Source organism: Anopheles moucheti, chromosome 3, assembly GCF_943734755.1.
Source record: "Anopheles moucheti chromosome 3, idAnoMoucSN_F20_07, whole genome shotgun sequence".
Lineage (NCBI taxonomy): Eukaryota > Metazoa > Arthropoda > Insecta > Diptera > Culicidae > Anopheles > Anopheles moucheti.
In genome coordinates, this window is record NC_069141.1 from 15,162,825 (window position 1) to 15,177,169 (window position 14,345).

The 14,345-nt window shown below is 44.1% G+C and overlaps 3 protein-coding genes across 4 annotated transcripts in view; 2 read left to right on the top strand and 1 right to left on the bottom strand.

Moving 5' to 3' along the window:
- Positions 1-5,837, top strand: part of LOC128300487 (zinc finger protein 236) — a 32,801-nt gene extending 26,964 nt beyond the window's left edge. Inside the window, exons 6-7 of the mRNA XM_053036558.1 lie at positions 5,408-5,567; positions 5,652-5,837. Of these exons, the coding sequence (XP_052892518.1) occupies positions 5,408-5,567; positions 5,652-5,837 (346 nt within the window). The remainder of the gene's footprint in view (positions 1-5,407; positions 5,568-5,651) is intronic.
- Positions 5,838-6,270: 433 nt separating this feature from the next.
- Positions 6,271-8,678, bottom strand: LOC128300460 (RNA polymerase I-specific transcription initiation factor RRN3). The gene is made up of 3 exons (XM_053036523.1): positions 8,198-8,678; positions 7,197-8,125; positions 6,271-7,134 (listed from the first exon to the last, which is right to left on the bottom strand). Exons 1-3 carry the CDS (start codon positions 8,396-8,398, stop codon positions 6,468-6,470), a joined length of 1,797 nt encoding a protein of 598 aa, XP_052892483.1. The 5' UTR covers positions 8,399-8,678; the 3' UTR covers positions 6,271-6,467.
- Positions 8,583-10,746, top strand: LOC128300462 (probable cytosolic Fe-S cluster assembly factor AGAP009023). 2 transcript variants are annotated; one of them, XM_053036524.1, is made up of 6 exons: positions 8,583-8,616; positions 8,866-8,940; positions 9,012-9,107; positions 9,177-9,444; positions 9,530-9,922; positions 9,989-10,746. In XM_053036524.1, exons 2-6 carry the CDS (start codon positions 8,878-8,880, stop codon positions 10,603-10,605), a joined length of 1,437 nt encoding a protein of 478 aa, XP_052892484.1. In that variant the 5' UTR covers positions 8,583-8,616; positions 8,866-8,877; the 3' UTR covers positions 10,606-10,746. The 2 variants fall into 2 exon arrangements, with proteins under 2 accessions (XP_052892484.1, XP_052892485.1); XM_053036525.1 differs by lacking the exon at positions 8,583-8,616 and having other exon boundaries at positions 8,878-8,940; positions 9,024-9,107.
- Positions 10,747-14,345: the final 3,599 nt, after the last annotated feature.

The window sequence follows — 14,345 nt, forward strand, 5'->3', positions numbered from 1 at the left end:
CAATGGATTAGCTTCTCGGCACCGCGCATTTCCGTTTGGTGCGCACTCCGATTGGTGGTGGCCGGCCCTATGCCGTTATGGTTATGACGAACGGCGACGGCGACGTTCCCAGCTGCACAAATGGGTTTATTAGACCACCGACAACCGACCGAATCCGGCCAATCCTCCGGCCAACTGTGCAGTGTGTAAATAGGAAGCAATGCTGACGATGACTGCAAAACTGTGCTTTCGACGGTGGTGGAACTTTTGACCTTCCCGACTTCTACGTACAGCGTGAAGCGTGCATTTCTTTTTCTTTGGGAAATCACCCGCTCAGTCCTCCCTGGTTTAGCGACCCCCAAACGAAGCTCATCGTTATTGCGCATAAAAGTGTCTTCATATATTTCGTGGTTATGTCTGATTTACACTGCGTTCCCGGGGTTAGCTTTTTTTCCCCGCCGTGTACAACAACACAGCACATTAGGGTTAAAGAATGGGGCCGATTGAGTTGCTTTCAAATTGTTCAATATCATCTAATCAAACCATTTCATATAAAGAGGCTGTTCGGTTAATGGTTGAGTAGGGGCACCTTGCGGTCTGATGTCGTGATAAGAATAATCCTTTTGCAGTCATTATATCGTACATGAATACGCGTATGTAATAGACGCGTTAGATGGTTCTAATTTCTTTATTCTATGCAGAGAGAATGACTATCACTATCACTTTAATACACTGAAGGTCTTGGATCTCATCCAGAAGACATCCAGCATTCAAACGTTTTCCTTAGTTAAGAATAATAAGTTGTCGGTTGAATTACAATATTAAATTGAAAACTTATACACCAGTGAATGTCTTCTGAAAATCTTTCTGAATGTCTTCTTCAAAACGAAGCTAAACACTTCTGCATTCAGTGGTTCATTGGGGTCTGTTACATGAGTTTATATCTTTTTTTTTTAATAACCTTTTTTTTTATGAGTTCTTGCTGGGACAGTACTGGCCATCTAGCAATGGGTATTTAGTAGTGATGGGAATTTCATTCCGAACCTACTAGGTTCGTTCCGTTCCTTCTATGGAACGATCGAACCAAGGTGGATAATTTTTTTTTGCACCAACATGTTTTGATCGTTTTGCAAAGATTATAACATTAACGGAATTCGCATGAACAAACATTTTTTTCTTTTATACGCACCTTACTGTTTGACTTGGTTTAACATGTACTTAACAGTCAGGCAGAGTTATAATTTAAAGACCTACATTAACCAAGAATACCTTGTAAATGTATAAAATATTGAAAAGATCAGAGTGTGATTGATTTATCAAGAACAGGAATATTATTATGAGGAACTCTACTTCAACGAATCAAAAATAGTGGCAAGTGAAAAAGTTGGTGGGATAATAAAAAATGTCTTTTATGAGCTACTTCAATCGGTCATCGCATGCATCGGTCAAAAATCATGGGATTAGTAATCTATTTTACTTTTCTAATTACTCTATTCTATATTCTAATTAATTCTATTCTATAATTAATCATTTTAAAATACATAAATAGTCTCATCACGATTTTGTGGATCGAATACTCTCTGTCATAACTGATTTAATTGGGTATGTGGGTATCATTAACTCTTGTGACTCTTGAGAAGAAGATAACTAAAGAAAAAAAAAACTTTCCGAATAATTTATTAATTGAAAATAATATAAATATAATCGAAATAGAAATTATAATGTTAACAATGTTTACTAGGTTTAGACATATTAGCCGAAGCAAAAAAAGTTTAGACATTCAAAATTATCATACATTTTGAAGAAGTTCTAGAGAACCATACAAGCGCTTCCATCGCGAGTTCCTCCACCCCCTGTAGTATCCCCTTCGCATCCTACAATTAACATTCGGTGTGATCGGAATATTTCCTACCATTTTCTACCTATACACCCGCCAACAGTGGAATGGTGCTGACAGTTGTGACCGCAAACAAACCTTCATAAGAAACGAAAAACTAAAAGCTGCTACATATATTGAAGTAATGCCTTTTTTTACTCCCCGTTCTCTTCTTCCATTGTGTCGATCCGAGTGGCGATCGACCATCGCTGATCGGTCGCTTCGCCTACTGAAACATAATACCAAAAAATGCGAGCAAATCAAGCCCTGCCCTCAAGTACATTCTACGTACTGCTGCAGCAGCAAAAGCACGACCCCCTTGCGCCCAACATTTGCATCCAGCATCGCTTCCACATGCTGTCACATGCATGTTCAAAAAAAAAAAAAAACCACACAACACCACCAACGGCTTCCGAAGCGAATGTCGCTTTGCATCCGAATGCCGATTGTCGCATAGTGATCGCAATTTACATAAACCGCCATTTGGGACGGGACGCGCAGAAAAATGCCGCCCTACCGCCGCTAGCACGCCGGCTTTCTCACTCTGCCCAGAGGTTATGTTACCGGGGCTGCACGTGCAGAGCCGGTGGTGGAGATGTGAGAACAAAAATGTAACGATACACAAACACACACACACAACTGTCCCTTTTTGGTAGGGACCCAGGACGCAAGAACGATCGATGCACGCCATCGTAACCCGCCACGATCGCGGAACATGCGCTTCTTCTCACCTATTTCGCGCGTATGTTTCGCTCGCCCGTCGAGTGCTCTCCGTTACCGGTGCGGTGTTTGTTGCATATTTATACCCTCCAACTCCACCCTCAGCCCGGAATGGGCAAGCTTTCCAATCATCCGTCTGCTCCCTCGGCGAGCGAATATTTCACCGCACCACAGAACCACGCCGGGACTGATATTCGATCAAGATGTGCGCTCCATGCCGGGACAGGCGAAACACGATCGAATTCGGATTCGAAAACGGGCATTGAGGGGAGGGTTGGGTGGGAGTTGAAAATCAAATCGCCCGTTTTCTCGCTGCATGGTGCTTTGTTGCCTTGATCCTTGGGGTCCGGTTTCGGTTGCACTCTCGGGCGCACTTGGGTGTGCGTAGCCGCATTCGATCGACGGGCCGGGCGTCTGACCAGGGGCGTTTCGACTGCACCGTCGCATTGTATTGTAATGCGATCGCGGATAGGCACAGGCTGTGAGTGGGGTGAAATTGTTACAGTTTAAAGCCGATCTTCTTGTCGCAATCGTGCTTTATAGCGTATAAGCGATCTGCCCGTGTGATTGAGAGCTACCGGCACAGTACTCGGTACCGGTTAGGCAATGAAACGAATTTAATCTTAAGATGTCTATCGTGTTTGAACGCTGTACGGGAGTTAGTGCTGAGTTATGTTCGGCCCGGGATATCAGTTCGGGTACTCGGGTACGCAATATGTCCGCTTTCCACACAAAAGTTACCCTCACGAAGAAGACAAACATTGTTGCAAGTAATTAATTCACTTCCACAACACAAAAATAGTAGCAAAGTATGCCTTTATTAACTACAAAATATTACAACTGTATTGATTTATACAATTCAGGATATCGTATGTCTAATACTTTGGCACTGTTTTCTAGAATTTTGGTACATTAATGCAATATTTATTTACTAAAGTCTAGATGTTCGGAATAGCGAGTTCCAATACTTTTATCTTATATATATATTTTATGTCTGAAGTGTAAATTCTTGAGACATTCAGAAATGATTAGAAGCTGAACAGATGAGTTGTCTAAGACTATTGCAAGTCTTCATCCTGGATGTCCATAATGTCCCAAGGACTTCTTAAATAGTGAATTTTTGCATCTTGTGACAACCAGAAATGTTAGACTTACAGTCTTTTAACTAAGATTTTCATAACTTCAAACTGTTATGACACTTTTGGAGCGTTCTTCAGTATTCTTTAATACAAGTTGTACGCATCCAGAGGTTGTTTGAAGGTAGCTCCATCATGCTTATTCTGATCCAGTTTTCCCAATCGCCAATGCATTGCTTTCAAAACTCGAGTTATTTACATATTTAAAGTTTAGATTTGTGTAATTTAATCTCTATCAAACCCTCAGGAGTGCGAATATATATTCGTACTGTCTCTTACAAGTCTTTTCTCAATTATTCCAACGATTACTTCGATGTCACTCTACTTTTAGCAATGCACGTTTCACCACAACGAATTGAACATAAAATTCGTCCAACCCACGCTATCTAAACAGTAATGCTATTAGCTGCTGCTAAATGCAATTTATTGATGGATTGCCGTTCAGTTTTAATGTTACTCTTAATAAATAACAAATTAAAAGCAATCGTATTGCCACTTCTTATTCCAGTGCACCCGCTGCAATTGCGCCATAAATGTGTTAAGCAAAGCACTTGGCTGTGGCTACATGATCGCGTTCCCATGGTTACCTCTTCAGAGCGCACTGAGGGCAGGGAAGGAACAAAAACCTTCGGTGAGCGCTAGTGTTTGCTCGCCGTACCGATCACCGGCATAATTTCTCATTCGATAAACTGCTACGTACCGAATCACCGCCGCAGCAACCCGCGCGCGCCCGGTAATCGTGGCCATTTTTGCCGAAGTGAAAAACCTTAATACATATTATTATCGACACGATATCATCAACGTGTGTATAATTTATATGATCACATTGCAACCGTTTTTTTTTCTCTTCTTGTATTGTTGTTGCTGCTACTTTTACTGGTGGTAGTGATGGTTAAACAGCCCTTGTTTTCTGTGTTGCTTATAACGACGAACCCCTTTTCCAAGGACCTCCACCGTTGGGGCGTCTGTTTGATTCGGGCTCGACGCGTGCGCTCTCGATCTGGATACTTCAGCGTTCCGGGCGGGATCGACTTACCCGGATCGGCACATTACTTGTTGCTGTAGCAGCAGGCCTTTAATAAGTCACGATTTCTTCATTTTACGGCAGTCCAATTTGGAGAGACCGATCACATCGAACGATTCTGGACACTGGTTTGTCTGCGTACGGTTGGCATGGCCGACCGTGGCATCGACGAAATCTTCGGCCATTTTCTTCGTAGCTTATTTTTTTATTCGTTGTCTTCTCTTCACCCCATTCCGTTCGCTCACACCGTCCAGTACACGGTTGATCATTATGCTTATGCTGCGTGCAGCGATGAATAAACCCCATAGGAATAAAAACCCGGCAAACCGGAGACGATCCATCGACGACCTGGATGCTGGACAATGTTCGATGGACAATTAAAGTGCACCAGATTTTTTCCTTCCGTCGTACACTTTCGCCACAACCTGAGGCCGAGTTGTGACTTATCAAGTGAATTTATTGTTTAGCTCTCGGCTGGGACGGGGTAGCAGAATCGAACGCATTACCATTTAATGTGTCAACTACCCATATTTGAAGTCGCATGAAAAAGAAGGAACCCCTCCGTTCTACACGTCTCCTTTAATTGATGTCCGAACCTCGAGCTCGAGCGATCGCTGGTTGCCGATAAATGTGTGGTTGATTTTTGTTTTCGTTTTTCCTCCCCCCCTGCAGACATGCTCTTCTTCGCCACGAGGATATGGAGAAGAAACACAAATGCGACCAGTGTGAGTTTGCAACGCGAATTCCTGGACACCTTCGACGTCATCTGCTGGTGCACTCCGGTAGCAAACCGTACGCCTGTCCGCACTGTGATTATTCCTGTAATAACATTGTACGTAGTGGAAGGGAGTTTTTTTTTACATTGAAAGTAATCCTTCAACTTACATGTTGCTTTTCCATGTCTCTTTTTTTTTAGGAAAATCTACGAAAACATGTCATTTCTACTTCGAAACATAAAGGGAAATTTTTGTACGAATGTAAAGTCTGCTCAAAGGATGGAATCACCATGTATGGAACCAACTTTCAGAAAGAGTTCAAAGAGCATATGCAGAGTTATCATAAGCTATCATCAGACGAAATGAAAGCTGCCTCCATAGTTTAGGATAAATAATTTGTAACCAAACACCAAACCGAATCACGTTGTTGGAGAATAATACTTTTAAGTGTTTTACTGATTTTTTTTTAAATGAAAGAAACAATAGTGCTTTTTTATTAGGCTAGTACGTAGACCGTTTGGAAAGGATAACCAAAGCGCATAATTGCGCCTTGCAGGAGAATAACATACGTTAGCGCCAACAGGCATATGGTGGTGGGTTTTCAAACCTGTAGACGTTACTACTGCTATAATAGTGGATGCTAACGCCACTTGCATGCAGTGTAACGCAGCTTTCATGCAGTGTAACGCAAGATGAAGGTCTGGTAACGCTGAAGCGAACATTGTTAATTAACATTGAATTGTATAAATTAATTAAAATATTGATTGATTGGGCAATTGAATGTGGGCATTTTTCATAAATTTATTATCAATCTTGTTTATTGAACCTCCGTTTTATTATTCAAAGAGCTACCTTCTAATAACAAGAACGCAAAACTCTTGAAATTTGGATACATTGAAAAAGTTGATAGTGCTAATGTTTATTTAATATTATCGGTATTTAAAAGGCATTAATAGACAATCCAATTGCACGCCTACTACCGCACGTATACCACGCTAGAGCAGGGTATCGGCAACTCAACTATGAAATCCCGGTGAAGTTCCGTATGAGTATGTGAACTCCCCGCCTACATCCACACCGTGTCCGTTAACATGCTTGTGACGCTTGCTTTCCGGTATGAAATCGTCTACATCTTCCGACACCGATTCGTACCGCTTGCGACCCTTCCCATTGCTGGTGCTCGTCTCGCAAACATCCTCCTCGTCTATTTCGTGCGCTTGATACTGCAGATAGAACGGTTCGATTCGCTTGCCAGACTTTTTCAGCATGTACGGGTCGAACGGGAAGAACGTGTCGAGGCAGTCCTCCGGCAGTTGTGTATTGTTCTTGTACACGGTGGCCAGTTTGCGACGTGCGTTCCGTTCTAGAATGGTGTGACAGTACGCCAGTTGATAGGCACGAGTTATGCCGGCGAATGCGGTCGCCACCGTAGGCAAACAGACGCGTAATGGATTCAGCTGGCAGGTGACGATTGCCGAAAGGTGGAGTGATTGTAGGAACGTAAGATTCTTAGAGCTTGTGGTAAGATGATTAGCCCGGAACGCTACCACGTAGAAAATAGCTTGACATACGGAGTAAAATACGAGATGTGCCTTCAGCGATTGATTGTAGTGCATTGAATCGCACCGTTGTATATAGTTCTGCACCCAGTGCGTCATTTCCAGGAGCATCGACTTAAGGTAGCTGTGGGAAAGAGCAACAAAAGCGTTAATGGTCCATCGATTAGTTGTTATAACTTCACTTACTTTAGTGGAACAAATTTCGCTCTGGCTAGCATGCTTGCTATGTAGCCGACCGATGTCTGCCGTATGGTCGGGGATTTGTTCAAGTTGTTCACATTCTTCCAGAGCGAGCTGATGAAATGTTCTGCGTACGACAGTTTAAAGCTGCATATGTAAAACATGATGAATTGGCCATGATCCGTGTTGTGAGCGGGCAGAATGTGCGTCTCGAACTGGTTGAGAATGATCTTAAACAATCGATCACCCTGACCATCCACCTTCACCGTCTGCTCGATATAGCTGAGCACTACTTCCATATAGTTATCTAGCGTTTGAGCGACCGGATGCTTCATGGTGTCCTCATCATCGCCCCCGGTATCGGTCATCTCAAACATCATTTCATCGTCTGGATACTCCGTTTCTTCGATGACACTACGCGGCACATTCACGTCCAGTTGCAGCAGATGGTAGAACACATTTTCCAGCAGCTCATCACAGTAGATCGACGCGTACGCCGTCATCCGCAGCACATTTTGCAGATAGCCGATCACTTCACAGGTTGGACGCTTGTAGTACGGAAAACTCTTGCGCAGCTGCGTTAGCACCACGTCGAAGATCATCGGTATCACATTTTTCAGTCTCATTATGAGGTCATGCAGAGATCTCATCTGCCGTTCGTGTTCCTCTTTCTCCACACCAGCCGACGACGGCACTGACGATTGTAGCGCCTGCTCCGGGATGAACAGTTTGACCAGCTTTGATATGGTCATTTTGCAATAGTTCTTCTGCACAATCGACAGTTCCAGCACGAACTCTTTAAACGCCTCCTGGGCCTCTTCGGAGCGGTTTAACCAGCGTGAGGATAGCAAATGCTCTACCAACTTCCCGAAGTAGGGTTTCATCAAAGGAACGGCTTGCTTAGCTTCTAGATACATCTCCTTAAATTTATCATCCTGCAAACGAAAAGGGCAACACCGTTAGTAGCAGCACTGCAGTACATCGATCCGGCGCAACCAGTTTCTTACCGATGGGTCTTCTTCTCGCAGCTTCTCTAAAATGTCTTCGTACCCCGTTAACCGGTTATGATCCAACACTTCCTGCAATGCCGATTCGATTGACAACTCAGCAAACCGGACCTTGTTTCGGGATGGGCTGCCATTTCCGTTCGCCGGTGACTGTGGTTTGAGAATGGACGAAATCCTGAGTTTTTCGGCGAGTGTAGACATCTTTGCATATTTGGTTCGTTGCTGCACCGTTTCAGGGGGTTTCCTCCAAGCAGGAAACTCTTCACGATCTCTTCAAGGTTGTGTATTACGCAGTTTCGTACTGGATCGATGCTTGAGACACGCGGTCAGACACAGCAATACACTGATTCCGTCACTTGTATCACCGCAGTGCACCGCGAGAAATGCAAACTACAGAGAATTTTCACCCGTATTTACAGGTAATTACGAAATTTCACAACTTTACAAGCACCAGCCGGGTGGATCTAGCACGTTTTTACCACGACACCAGTCGTTTCTTGACGCACGGATGATACCGTAAACCCACCATCATGCAGTTCGCGAATGAACGTCTTTCGAGCTGTTTCGTATGCTGCTCGATTTTGCAAACGTCAAGCAGTCCGCAGCTGCTGTCAACACAACAAATCACCTGTTTTTGTTTACGTTCGCTTCTGATCATCACTCCACAGTCGTTTTTCGCAATGTCGCGGTTTAGCAGCGCTCTTCAGTTAACAGATTTGGATGATTTCATCACTCCTTCCCAGGTAAAGAGAGCGGTCACGCTTCCGTGGATTAAAAAAGCACATCACTGCAACGAATCTTTTTTCCCATACAGGAATGTATCAAGCCTGTGAAAATTGAAACTAGCAAAAGCAAAACGGGAGCAAAGATAACGATACAAGATGATGGTTCATACGTGCAGGAATCTACGGTAAAACTAGCGTTTTCCTTCCGCTGGAATCATGTAATGCCAATTAAAAGTTGTGCTTTCTTTATGCAGAGTGGTATTCAAAAGCTTGAAAAGGTGGAAATCACGCTGGCCGATTGCTTGGCCTGTTCCGGCTGCATCACGTCAGCGGAGGGTGTTCTGATTTCCCAACAAAGCCAGGAAGAGTTACTCCGTGTGATGAACGCGAACAATATGGCCAAGCTGAACAATCAACGAGATGAGATCAAATTTGTCGTTTTTACCGTTTCGCAACAACCGATCATATCGCTGGCACGAAAATATAATCTTACACCGGAAGACACGTTCGAACATATCTCGGGTAAGATAAGCCAAACGCGTTGCTTCAAAGCATTAGATAGAGTGTATCAGTTTAAATTATTTTATTTCTTTTCGTTTTTTTGCAGGATACTTTAAGAAACTGGGTGCAGATATGGTAATCGATACGAAAATAGCGGATGATTTGGCACTGATCGAATGTCGCAACGAGTTCGTCGAACGCTACAACACCAACCGCAAAACGCTCCCCATGCTTGCCTCATCGTGCCCGGGATGGGTTTGCTATGCGGAGAAGACTCATGGAAATTTCATTCTTCCGTACATCGCAACCACTCGTTCGCCCCAACAGATAATGGGCGTGTTGATAAAGCAATATTTGGCAAAATTGATGCAAACAACTGGCGACAGAATTTACCACGTTACCGTAATGCCTTGCTACGACAAAAAGCTTGAAGCATCGCGCGAAGACTTCTTCAGTGAGGTGGAAAACAGTCATGATGTGGATTGTGTCATCACTTCTAGTGCGTATGGAAAAAAGGGATCAATTGTTGGGGATAATTAAATTTTGTTTAAATTAAATTTTGCAGTTGAGATCGAACAAATGCTAACCAGTCTCGGGTTGCAAACGCTTCAACTTGTGGAAAAAGCACCTATCGATTGGCCATGGCCTACCGCCAGACCTCCTGCGTTCGTTTGGGGCCACGAATCGTCCGGATCGGGAGGCTACAGTGAACACATTTTCAAGTACGCAGCAAGAAAACTGTTCAACATTCAGCTGGACAGTGTCGTGTTTAAGCCACTGCGTAACAACGACATGCGTGAAGCAGTGCTGGAACAGAACGGACAAGTGCTGTTGCGCTTTGCCATTGCGAACGGTTTCCGTAACATCCAGAACATGGTACAGAAGTTGAAAAGAGGCAAAAGTACCTACGACTACGTAGAAATAATGGCCTGCCCGTCCGGGTGCCTGAACGGTGGTGCCCAAATTCGTCCGGAAGAGGGCAGAAATGCTCGCGAACTGACGGCGGAACTGGAACAGATGTACCGTTCGCTGCCGCAATCCAACCCGGAGAACGAAAGCGTCGAAAACATGTACGCGACATTCTTCGACAGTGATGGAGATTTGAACAAACGGCAAAGTTTGCTGCACACGAGCTATCATCAGATCGAAAAGATCAACTCAGCTCTGAACATAAAATGGTAAAAAGCCAGATACTGGGTACCATTCCAGCAGCATATTGCTAACGATGTGTAGATATGCATATACATGATGTTGTACGGGAACGTCCTCGTATAAGGGAAGGCCGACTAAACGAGATAAATAAACAAAACAGCTATCCCGGTAGCGATCTGCAGTAGCTCTGCTAGACTACGAAGAAAGTCATAACAAGCATAAACCGGTTCCGGTGGGAAGACGAGACTGGAGCAATGATTGCCATTGCGTGATGGTAGGTACTGTGGGCGAGCGTCGCTTTGTGGAAGCACGCGATCCGAACACACCCCGAAACGAAAGAACACGATTCTGCAAACGGGTTTCCCTTCAGTACGAGGCTGCTGATCTTGACATTCAATCTCAACTGGCTATCAATGCGTGGCAGTGCAAGTTCATTCCATTAGCCGGTACTTTGTAGAAGATATAAAGAATCTCATCCGTACCATCGTCTTCTGGTGGTTCTCCTATATCTGGACCTGCCCGGGTCATTGACGAAACAATGCGAATTGTGTGTGTGTTTTTTTATTGCCATTCCATGTACTGCAACCAAGCGTACGATACAATGGATAAGCGTTATAAATATTAATTGAGGCCCACCAGTGCAAGGTAGCGAGCAAATGTGAGAATAACGCGTAAAACCATTAAAAAGCTGAAACCCCAGAACATCATCAGGAAGAAAGGTCTATGACATTTGCTCAAACAAACCAATATATGATTGTTTTGCACTTCATTGACCGTGTACCGCACAAAATGATCGAATTTTCGGCTGGCATTTGTTGGTTGATCTTGTTTAGCTGTTTCTTTTTCATTATTGATCTTCACTTAGTGGTGCCGACCGTCCGTTAAAACTGGTTTCTCGTCCCACCGAATGCAAAGACCACCAGTGCAAATATTTCGTTTGACATTTTGGTAATTCGTTTTTGTTCTTCTGGCTTCGTTCTGTAGCGTCCCGTAATGATTGAAGAATGAGGGAATGAGAATAAAATTCATTAATCTCCAAAATATTGCAGACAAAAGGCAAAAGGGTTGGTAACGAAATGTCGACAGTCATGCGTGTGCTTAAACATTTACTGGGCGTCTCCATGGTGTGTTTGGGAAGATGTCGCCATGTCCAAGATGTAGCTGTAAGTATATTATGTCAACGGTTTGCTATGCATTTTTGCCACATGAAACATCCAGTCAATGACCCCACGCGAACAGCTGTAACATGATCTTGCTCATTAATTCCGTCCGGATTAAGTTTCCGTGCCGAAAAATCCCTCTATTCTGGCAAATGGCGATGATGATGTCTTCCAAACTTCCAATTTTATTGGGCAAACAAGCAAAACAAAAACCAAGGTGTCACTGCATCGTTCGCGGCGAGCGATACGTTCAACCTTTATTCACACACGCACAAGGTTCGCGCGTATGGGATTCGGGAGATTCGTACGAAATTCTAATTTGCATAAGACAGATTAAGTTGCGTTCGATAGCAAAGGCGGACCGCGGGACGCGCTTTATTTGTTTCTGAAACCGTTCAAAAGCAACGGTAAATTTGGTGCTGAACGAATGAATGTATTTACCAATTTGCGTAACATTATTCCGAATTCCTCCAGGAAAAAATAAATGCCGTAGCTGGCGAATTCGGGAAGCTGTACAGCACCTACGCAGTGTGCCGATCAAACCAGTTCTGGTTGATGGTGGCGTGCGTTCGATTTTGCAGTAATTCGGACGCTCGAGCCTATCAGCGGCACTTGAATGCCATATGGTATCGTGACGATCGTAGGTTTGAAAGAAAAAAACCACCGGTTGAGATCGTGCCCAAAGGATTCGCACCGCGCGCTCCTAGCGTTCCTGTGGCGTAATATTGTGGCTGTGGCGCACCGCTGAAGATCAAGGGCGACCAACAGCCTTTCTGCGTTGGGATATACGAATACCGGTTCGATCGGTTCCTGGCTGCATGCAAAACTGGCCCAGAGCCATTGCCCAGCCGGATGAATTAGAGCACTTTACGAATACACCCCATTACAAGCGAATCCGTGCATGTGAGCTTCCCCTGTGAATCTTGGAGGGAAGTATCATTCGATGTTTGCTGGCGAGAAGAGGTATTCGAAACCTTCCGCGACGCGCAAAGACTTCCAATCGGAGTAGCATCATACAAGAGTTTACTCATGTTCCTAACCCAATGCCAACGGCGGGCGGCGTAAGAAAGCACGTGGATCTAATATATCTTGAGGTGCGGTTAATATTCTGCACCGCCACCGGTGACTACTAGATGGCCGATAAACAACCGGGTGCGGTGTGGTCCGCACACTTCACAGATTAATATCAGCAGCACACTTCCGTTGCAATTAACCTGCACGCAGTGAAGGATCGTGGAGTTGAATGGCCGGAAGATCACTTGGAGGATCTGTTTGACTTAGCAAAGTTTTGCAGTATATTGTAACAGCCATCCACCATCGAGCCTCCTTGGTGGATAGGGCGTGCGGATTCTTTTTATCGTACTCATAATCAACCCCTTTACAAAAAGGAAGACAACGAAACAGTAAGAACAGTTGCCACAGAACAAGTTCTGCCACCCGCTCGTCTACAGCACGAACGCCGGGCGTTGGACAGCTGGAAAGGTATAAAAGAAGGAGTTCGGGATGAATAAGAATTAGTCGGTTCGCTGGCGTCTTGGACGGCGGTACGGTACGCTGAAAGGATAGAACGCGAAGTGTAGTTGAAGTGAGGGTGCGAAACAAGTGCGAATTTCTTCTGGTGCCATAAGGAAAGTGTGTGTGTGTGTGTATAGTTTAAAAGGTTAGTGAAAAAAAAATATATAAAAGTGAACACAAAAAATAGATTTGAATATAATGCGATGTGTGAGAAACCAGTGTCCGAATTTCGAAGGGTGTGGAGCTGTGTGTGAAATTAATATGCATACAACATAATGCAACACCCAGCTCTCGTTGCATTGAACCCGCAACACTCATCGTCGATCGGTTAAGATCGATGAATATGAAAAGTGCAACATACAGCCAAACAGCCACTCCGTAGTTCCCTCAAGATACTTCGCCAAACAGTTGAATATCGCGAAAGTTTGAAAGTGGCTTTAATCAAACTTTTGTTTCCCAACGAAATTGAAGCCTCTGTGTGCGATCGTGAATTAGTGAAATGCAACCAGTGCAAAACGGTGTGACCAAGTTCCAGTAGCACAACCATGTGAAAGTATGCCCACAGAACGTGCTGATGGGCTGGGCAAACGAAATTGCGTGGACATCGACGTACGAAACCCGTTACACACCCGCCTAAGTGACCTCGATTCCGACGAGAGGAATAGAAACGGAAAAGAGCCGGAGAAGAATTATTAATTTCGTTTCACTGAGTGTTTTACGCTTGTAGCAAAAGTTATCATTATGAAGGACTATTCTGAAGTGTTTATGGTTTTGATGTTTCAGCAACAAAAGACCTGAAAAAATATCGTTTCATTCTAAGTCAGTTCTATTAACTTCAAAGTGATAATATCTAACAATTATTAAATAATGTTTAGTATAAATGTTAGTGGTCATCTTCCAGCAAAGCTTGTTCTAAAATTGTTTGACCCACAAAAACGATGTTTACCAAACCCGAAGGCCGGTTACCCGACACGGCCAAAACCCTGACCATTCCCCAAAATATCATCCTCACGGTTGCTTTGAACGTGCAAGTGCTACGAGCTGAGAATCAATAATTATCGCAAAACGGCGGTGACTCCTATACACCTCCTCATC